The 9,087-nt window shown below is 41.7% G+C and overlaps 1 protein-coding gene across 2 annotated transcripts; it reads left to right on the top strand.

Annotated features, from left to right (window-relative positions):
* The first annotated feature begins 2,994 nt into the window (after positions 1-2,994).
* Positions 2,995-8,545, top strand: OPT3 (oligopeptide transporter). Of its 2 annotated transcripts, XM_087663526.1 has the most exons (7): positions 3,011-3,476; positions 4,061-4,846; positions 4,976-5,073; positions 5,168-5,737; positions 5,827-6,082; positions 6,177-6,359; positions 6,533-8,530. In XM_087663526.1, the coding sequence occupies exons 2-7, from the start codon at positions 4,358-4,360 to the stop codon at positions 7,145-7,147; spliced, it is 2,211 nt and encodes a 736-aa protein (XP_087519652.1). In that variant the 5' UTR covers positions 3,011-3,476; positions 4,061-4,357; the 3' UTR covers positions 7,148-8,530. The 2 variants fall into 2 exon arrangements, with proteins under 2 accessions (XP_087519653.1, XP_087519652.1); XM_087663527.1 differs by lacking the exon at positions 6,177-6,359 and having other exon boundaries at positions 2,995-3,476; positions 6,533-8,545.
* Positions 8,546-9,087: the final 542 nt, after the last annotated feature.

Below are 9,087 nucleotides of genomic sequence, written 5' to 3'. Positions count from 1 at the left end.
TACCTGCAGAGACTTGCTCCCAAAACAGAAAAATGAAAGCAACACTGGTCCTCTTACCAGAACACCGCGAACTTGGCTTGCTTTCTTGAGCTTCTTACCACGAACAATGCTCTGATACCATGTCAAGATTGTGGGAGAGAAGGAAGGAGTCTCACTTGTAGCTTTCCTGCTTGCACAATGGGGAAATACACACAAAGGTGGAGGCTGAAAACAATTTTCCTCTTCTTAGTTGTGTAAGCCAAAAGAACTCAAGTACATAGAAATAGAAGAACCCTATATATGGGTCTCAAACCAAACTCAACTAACTAAGGTGGCATACTAACTGAGCCACGAACTAGAGTAGATAAGGATAGCTGTCATCTAGCTATTATTCATGGGCGGTGTACCAACCGCATCTGCCAACTGACAAGTCGGTGACATAAATGCACAACGGTCACCCTGGCATATCACGAGTGGAGCTCAATATCTCAACAAATAGTAGGTGTCCTCAAGCACATTACAAGCCGAAACTTTCACAACAAAACTGTCAACTTCTCCACTCAAGCTTCTTACAAATATACCTCATAATCTCAAGAGGACATGTGTCCACCTTGATGAATGTAGCTCCATTGCTAGACAACAACTACTCTTTGATCAATGTATGTACATTCTAGTCCAACAACTACTTGATAGAATTAAGATGATTAGAGAAAGACAAACATCTTCCATAATCCATCTCACCTTTTGTGATGGCCTGCTCGATAGGATTTCCTGGTTGGAAATTTCTCCCTTCACTTAAATCCATATTATATAAACCACAAGCTACCTTTACTACTTCTTATGATTCATGTAATTGTCATCTCTATCCTACATCTTTTTACTTTATGGGATATGAACATGTTGGTACCACTTGTCCTGATATTGTATCCAATGACTATTTAAGGAAGCAACTTGCTGAAGGACTAAATCATATACCCTCGAAGCTATTTAACTATGATGAAGATAAACATTTTCTAATTCTTGGTCTTGATTTTCTCAAGCTCCTTAGATTGGACAAATAGGCTTTTTTGGAAAGATTTGAATGCTTCATAGATAAGAAACTTATAAGCATTCTCATTATGAAGCAATGTATCTACGATATTCACTCCATGACTTAAAATTTCTCCTCAATGATTTTTGATAAGTTGGCATAGACAAGGCTAGAAATAACCCTTCATTCTTATGCAAGAGATTAGTATGACTTCTTGTTGAAGAGAGATTCAATGATTCACATTCATCTCATGCTGAAAATTTGGGCGCTTTCTTACATGATATGGAATTGATTGCCAAGAGAAAATTTGCCAATAGGGCACTGTTAACCTTCCCTTTCTTATGAGTACATTTAAGGCTCATAAACATAGACTTTGGTGGCTTAGCAATGCTACCAATTCCATATATACTAATTGTACACTTAATTTGACAATTGTCTTAGAAACTTACAAAGAAGTCATGATGAAACTTGTTGGCTGGAATACTGAAATTTTCAAAAACCGTATACAATCCATTTAATTGGTGAATTCAACCCAACAAGCCTTTATCAATCTTCCATACTCAATTTTTAGTTGTTGTTTAGTAGAGTTTTACAAAGCACTATAAGAATATCCCACATCATGGAGAATTCAGCCTAGTTGAAATCATTAGGAAAATAATTATCCTATCCTTCAAAATATGACGAAGCCAACTTCTTGACTATTGACCTAGCTATGAAAAATGGTTATTGGACCAACAAAATTGATAAAAACTATCTTACTTTTGCATTAGAATAATGTCTTAGCTTGAATTCTTGGGTTATAGACAATATATTTATCCAATGTTCACAAAAAATTAAGAGGCAATGCCATGGTATACCCATGGGCTTTAGCTGCTCCCCCATATAATGCAAACTTTATCTTTTCTTTATTTAAGTATAGTTTTTGCAAAGGGTTGGCCATTGATAAAAAAGTTGATATTTTGAAGCATTTCTAACATGCCTATAGTGAGGATCTACTTCTAGTTAACATTCCAAATCCCACCTCTTAGCCAAGAACGTACTTCCATTTTCTCTATTTACATTGGGTTCCTCTACAATTTGACATTTCAAAGAACTCATTTTAAAAAAAAAATCATTTGTCTTGCTACCCACTTTCAGATTATGTGCATCAACTGCTCACCCAATTAGCTTTGCATTCAAACATATGAGGACCATTTGGTTGGTCTCACAAGGTGATCCCTTCCCAAGTTTGTCCCATTATCTATTCCAACAATTTTTCCTTCAACACACTTACACAAATAAGGATGTTGACGTAAAGATTTGCTAACAATAGATTTTAAAAGGCACAACTTTGATGGCTTATCTTTGGATGTTTGAAAGCTAATCTACCATTTTTAAAATTGGATCTCATACAATTGAAAGCACTCTTGTAGGATAAATCATGGTGTGTACCTTGGGACCACTCCTATGAAGGGTGGTGGTCCATCGATGCATCACCACCTGTTCATAGCCCTTGTGGTATGGGTAGATGGCAGGTTACATAAATAGTTGATATTTATCTACTAGTTTCAATCATATCTTATCAAGATGCTATACCATATCATCTTGGCCTAAACATGGAATAGTTTTAAAGCACACTAAGTGATTGCTTATTTAGCTGATGAATTTTCAAAGTGTAATGCACCTTAGCTTAATAGGATGGGTAGACAATATACAATCCTCTTACAACAAGTATAGGGTGGCAAGGTGAAAAGGATGGAAAGATCTCAACAACTATTGCAAGAAAGACAAATGTAGTACAGTATAGGTGAGCAAGGTCAAAAGGATGACAAGATCTCAACAACTAGCATGATGTGTGAGGACAAAAAAGAGGAGGAGGAGGAGGAGGAGGAGGAGGAGAGAGTGGCCACCATGATGTTATTTTGTTCTAAGCCTTATGTACCCTTAGCTCTCTTTTTCGCCCCAAGGCTTTTGGGTTGTGATTGTCCCAATGGGATAGGATGCTTTGAGAAGGTTCTTTCCCACCTCACAAGCTCTTGCCTAGTGTTAACAACAAACCCAGGTTCCCCCTCCTTTTGCAAAGTTGGAAGGGCGGGGCGTGTGAGAGGGCCCGCTGGGCGTGTCGTATACACGCGCCTGCGTTGAAAGGGTGGCAAAAGGGCATGCCACGTAGGTTGGCTAGCCGCCACGTAAGACAGAGTAAGCTGCCGCTACCGGTCGTTCCGACACGGCCAGCGCGTGCTCGTCGTACTCTCTCTCTCTCTCTCTCTATGGTCCCCATAGACTGGCCGATAAGAAGAATCATTGTCGTCCTCCATTCCTGCAAATATTCCTCCCCATTCTCTCTTTTGCTCTGTCTGCATGCAGCATTATTACTATCAAGCAAGAGACTCCCCCCCATGGCCATTGCGCAATCCCCATTCCACCAGCCTTTTCCTCTCTGATTGCATGCTGGATGATGCTCAAGGCCATCTCCCCTTTCGGTCAGGTAAATCTTACTCTTTTTGATTGTGCTGCCATACCCATTAAGGAACGCTGTAGCATGTGCGTCTCTCTAGTCAGCGCCATGAGATTGAACTAGGAGCTCCAGCTCACCTTGATGGAAGTCCGGAAGTACACAATTTTCTATGGCTAATTCGCAAGTTTTTGGTATTTTCCACTGAGATGGGAAAATGGGTTACTTTTCACCATAATGAGCTTCCGCTCAGGACGCACCACATACTTAGCTAGGTGCAGTTGGCGGCAAGGGGTTGGTGGCCTCCTTGGCCATGTGAGGAAACGGGCTCTTTTCCCTTGTTTTTTCTTTTAGTGTTCAATATCATGAGGTCCTGCATATAGGAGGTGCTGCATACCTAGGTAAATGTAGTTGGATGCAGGGGTTTGACAGCCCTGGCGGTTGGGTGCAGGGGGCTGCCGGTCACACCCTGTGACCGGCAGCCCCCTGCACCCAACCACACCTAGCTAGGTATTCAGTGCCTCCCTCACAAAACTCATGATGTTCTCACAATTCACAACGTGGGAATTATAGTGGGAAATATTCTAAAACTTGTGTAAATCGTGGTTGTTGGAAAGCTGTTGGAAAACTCCAGTCATGCCATGCTCGGGATCAGCTTCTTTATGCTGTCTGTACTACCTGCAGTTCTTCTCTGAAGCTTGGCCTCATTTTAGCATGAAGGCTGTTATCTTAAAGGTTCAGCCACTGTGGAACAAAGCCAGTTTTCGATGACATAGTGATGGTGTTGGGTGGACAGGCCGCTGGTTGCATCTTGTCTACAGTTTGAGGCACCTTTGAGCAATATGGCTAAAGTTCTGTAACCTCAGATTGGCCAAATCTTCAAATTATCAGTGGACAGCACACACAATTTGTGAATGATGGAGGATACAGCTTACTCAGAACATCAACATTACCACCGGGCTCCCCCCGGTGTGGAAGAAGTGGCCCTAACTGTGCCCACAATAGATGATCCCTCCTTGCCTGTCATGACATTTCGGATGTGGTTTTTGGGCATAACCTCTTGTGTCCTGTTGATGTTCCTCAACACCTTCTTCTCTTACCGCACCCAGCCACTTGCCGTATCGGCTACGTTTGCACAGATAGCTGCACTTCCTATTGGCCGCTTTATGGCCACAGTACTCCCCACAACTCAGTACAGAGTTCCTGTATTGGGATGCACATTTTCTCTCAATCCAGGACCATTTAACGTAAAGGAGCATGTCCTCATCACAATCTTTGCAAATGCTGGTGTATCATTTGGAGGTGGTGATGCTTACTCAGTTGGAGTAATCAACATCATGAAAGCCTTTTACAAGAAGAACATTCACTTTGTGGCTGGCCTTCTCATTGTCCTGACAACGCAGGTAGAACGAAAGGGGTCAAATCATGATGTTATATTGGTTATTTCCAATTGATGGCAATCGCTATTATCTTTTTGCCTCATGAAGTTGCAAACAAAATCTGTAAATCACACTGTACTATTTCTTGTAAAGGTTCTAGGGTATGGATGGGCTGGCATTTTTCGGCAATATCTGGTTGAGCCTGTACACATGTGGTGGCCCTCAAACTTAGTTCAAGTCTCCCTATTCAGGTAAATATCTAACCAGGGTACTGTTTTCATGCTTTTCGTCAAATAAGATTACAAAATGCATAGTCGGTTGTTTGTTATCTTCTGCTTGCTTCAGGACTTTACATGAGGACAACTCCAAGAAGAGAAAACGCTTGACCAGATTGCAATTTTTCCTTATTTTTATGGTGGCTAGCTTTGCATACTATACATTGCCAGGATACTTATTCAGTGTCCTCACATTCTTCTCCTGGATATGCTGGGTCTGGCCTCACAATGTTACAGCAAATCAACTTGGCTCTGGTTTCCATGGTTTAGGTATAGGGGCCATCTCATTGGACTGGGCTGGTGTTTCATCCTACCTCGGCAGCCCACTTGTGACACCATGGTTCTCTATTGTCAACATTGGAGTTGGATTTGTCCTGTTCGTCTATGCTCTCATCCCAGCATCATACTGGGGGAATGTATATCATGCAAAGACTTTCTCAATATTTTCAAGCCAACTGTTTACTGATAAAGGTGCTAAGTACAATGTTACCCGCGTGATGACACCAGAATTCACCTTTAGTGTCCAGGGTTACAATAGTTATAGCAAATTGTATCTGAGCACGTTTTTTGCACTATCCACTGGTTTTGGGTTTGCCAGAATTGCAGCTACTGTCACACATGTGGCTCTCTTTCATGGAAAGTAAGTACAAGGCTTTCATTTTAGAAGCATTGACATCACAATTGCTATGGCTTTCAGTTAGTTGAACACTATGCTTGGCATCACTGTAGAGAAATACTGGAACGCAGTCGCTCAGCCATGAGGGATGAGAAATCAGATGTCCACTCTGAGTTGATGAAACAGTACAGAGTAGTTCCTCAGAGCTGGTTCATCATTCTTCTAGTTATTAGCCTTGCATTCTCAGTCATGGTGTCTGTAATTTGGGAAGATGATGTACAGCTACCTTGGTGGGGTCTGCTTCTGGCTTGTGGTGTAGCATTTTTCTTTACTCTTCCCATTGGAGTCATCACAGCAACAACAAATCAGGTACACTGCTACCTCATGGTGGTTTTATGGTTTGAATCTTAACGACATCTTGCGATATACTTTCTTATATTTGAAAATAACTTTCTGTGGGCAGCCCCCTGGCTTCAATGTATTGGCTGAGTTTCTGATCGGCTACCTCCTTCCGGGAAGGCCTATTGCAAATGCATTGTTCAAGACCTATGGAAGGATAAGTATGACACATGCGATATCATTCTTAGCTGACCTGAAACTTGGTCATTACATGAAGATTCCTCCTAGGTGCATGTACACTGCTCAGGTGATTGCCCCCCAACCCCCTGGGGTGTGTGTGAGAGACAAACACAATTGTTTTAAGTGGTGCCTCACTTCAGAGGGGTTGTTCACCACACATTTCAAGCATTTGCATAACGTTGAGAAATCCTCATAATTTGCTTTTTATGTTGCACTTATCTTCTGGTACATGTGATACAGCTTGTGGGCACACTGATAGCTGGCACTGTCAACATGTGTACCGCATGGTGGATGCTCACTTCGACTCGGTTTATTTGTGACACTGATAACCTCCCTTCAGACAGCCCTTGGACATGCCCCAAGGATCGTGTTGCATATGATGCCTCCGTGCTTTGGGGCCTTGTTGGTCCAAAGCATCTCTTTGGGACTTTGGGCATCTACAAAGATCTCAACTGGTTTTTCTTACTTGGGGCACTCCTCCCAGTTCCAGTTTGGATATGTAGTAAGGTTTTCCCAAAGGCAGGTTGGATAGCCTTAATCAACATGCCAGTGTTACTTGGAGGATTTGCCAGCATGCCCCCTGCCACCCCTGTGAATGTCTTCACTTGGCTGATAGTGGGCACAGTGTTCAACTACTATGTTTTCCACTTCAGGAAAAAATGGTGGCAACGATACAATTATGTGCTGTCAGCGGCTCTTGACGCAGGTACAGCATTTATGGCAGTTCTGCTGTACTTCTCACTTGGGTTGACGCAGCAAAAACTCCAATGGTGGGGCACAGAAGTTGATCACTGCCCACTTGCACAATGCCCCACTGCTCCAGGTATTGTAGTGAAAGGATGCCCTACATTTTGATGCTATGGTTGGGCACCTTGTAGGAGTGGCAAATGTCTGAGACTCAAAAGCAACCAGGTTTGTCTTATAAGTTGCAGAGGACATGGGATCTTGTAAACTGGATCCAGCTGACCAGGCCTCGTACAGTAGAAATTTGTATGAATCAACCACTGTGCCTCGAAGGGAAACAGAAAAAGGAGTACTTGTCAGTCCTCAGTGGCAAAAAGTTTTGACAGTAGGATATACTGCAACTAGGAGATTTGTCTCTATTACATAACTAGAAAACTTCATGAAGAAAAAGAAAAGCATGAAGTGCTGCCTTGGAAGGCAAAGCAAGTTGGCCAGCATCTGTGTAATGGATCAGTTATAATGCAACAATTTATACTATGGAAAGATATCTACAAACCCTCGAGGAGAGTATTGCAGAGATAAAATCTCAAAAGGATTGGCGTAAGGAATATCATTAGGGCATTGATTATTGACAGGGTTTGGAGGAGTAAGAATGAGAGAGTCTTTGGTAGGCGATCCCTCTTCAGCTCTCTTAGGGAGGAGTGGCCTAAGCTACAGAAGGTGATCACTGTAGTTTTGAAAGATTTGAAGGATAATACCATTCCTTCAAGGCTGTATAATTGATCGGTTGGCCTGCCTCAGGTGTAAATTGTAATTGGTCTTAAACACTTACATGTAAAACTTCCTAGTTGGTGCCATTTGAGAAAATTAACAATGGGAAATCTTCCAAGTAAAATTATGCATTTGCAGAGACTCAGGTCACACAGAGAACCACCATGGCCACCTCCTATGTTTCTTGACAGTACTTGCAGCAATCATCTAAAAGCTGAAGGAAGTAAGTGGATTGTTGCGGTCGTCAATACCTGTCATCCCTTTATGTCTTTCCATGACCAACGTGCGTGATCAAGGACTGCAAGCTGACTAGCCAGAGGTTCTTATGTAAGGAAGTGGAGCTCGGAGCTCTTCATGTACTAGTACTGAGGTGCTGTTATGGGCAAGAGGCCTACATGTTAACTTGTCAGGCGATTGGGGTGTTGCGCTGGTGGTCCCAAGCGTGCTGAGGCGCGGGGGTCGGTAGGACGGGGGGCTACATATACATAATATGGACATTGGCCTTACACCTTAACTTCTACCGTGGTCTGGAAAATCATTTAGAGCTATTGGGGTGGGCAGACAAGTTTGCTTTGTTTAACATGCTTTTTTTTTCTCTCTCTTTTTACTAAAATTGTAGTCACCTTTACTTTGAAATGCAAGTAGAGACTATATGTGTGGCCGCACTCTTAGATCACGAACAATGAGTCTATTTCTTGAAAACCATTTAAAGGTCGCACGATTTCTAATATGATACATGACATTTTTTGGACCTTCTGAGAACTCAATGTTGCTCATAACTTTTCTTTGTTGGTTCTTCTTTTAAAATGTGCAAGTTAGGTAGCTATAATATGTACAATATCTTGCAAAGGTGGAGTTAGCTTTACTAGTGATTTCTTCTTCTTCGATGCTTGTGCACGTGAGCTTCAAATGATTTACCATGGTTGATCATGTATGATGTGATAGTGGATATTTTGGTATTTTTAGTAAATCATGTCTTTCCCTATGATTTACCATGGTTGATCATGTATGATGTGATAGTGGATATTTTGGTATTTTTAGTAAATCATGACTTTCCTTAAAACCGTAGGAAAGTTTTGCACTAAGTGAACCTACCATAACCTATCTACAATGTAAGCATATGTGTAGCTTGTTGATTTGTGAAGGTTGATTTGCTATATTAAATTTAGGTTTTGTTAAATTTATAAATATTGGATTGACTTCCATGTGTGCGAGCTTGTACCCTTTCATTTCTATTGTCTATCTGCGACAGTCTACCATGGTGCGAGAGTCTACCATGGTTATTGGTTTAAGCCCTTGTTTACACATGCTATCAAAGTAAAATGGACCTTGTCCTTTGT

This window comes from Lygodium microphyllum, chromosome 22, assembly GCF_053477565.2.
Source record: "Lygodium microphyllum isolate KBCC chromosome 22, Lygodium_microphyllum_v1.1.10, whole genome shotgun sequence".
NCBI lineage: Eukaryota > Viridiplantae > Streptophyta > Polypodiopsida > Schizaeales > Lygodiaceae > Lygodium > Lygodium microphyllum.
Note: the sequence above shows the minus strand (reverse complement) of the source record. Positions and strands in the feature narration are given on the sequence as shown.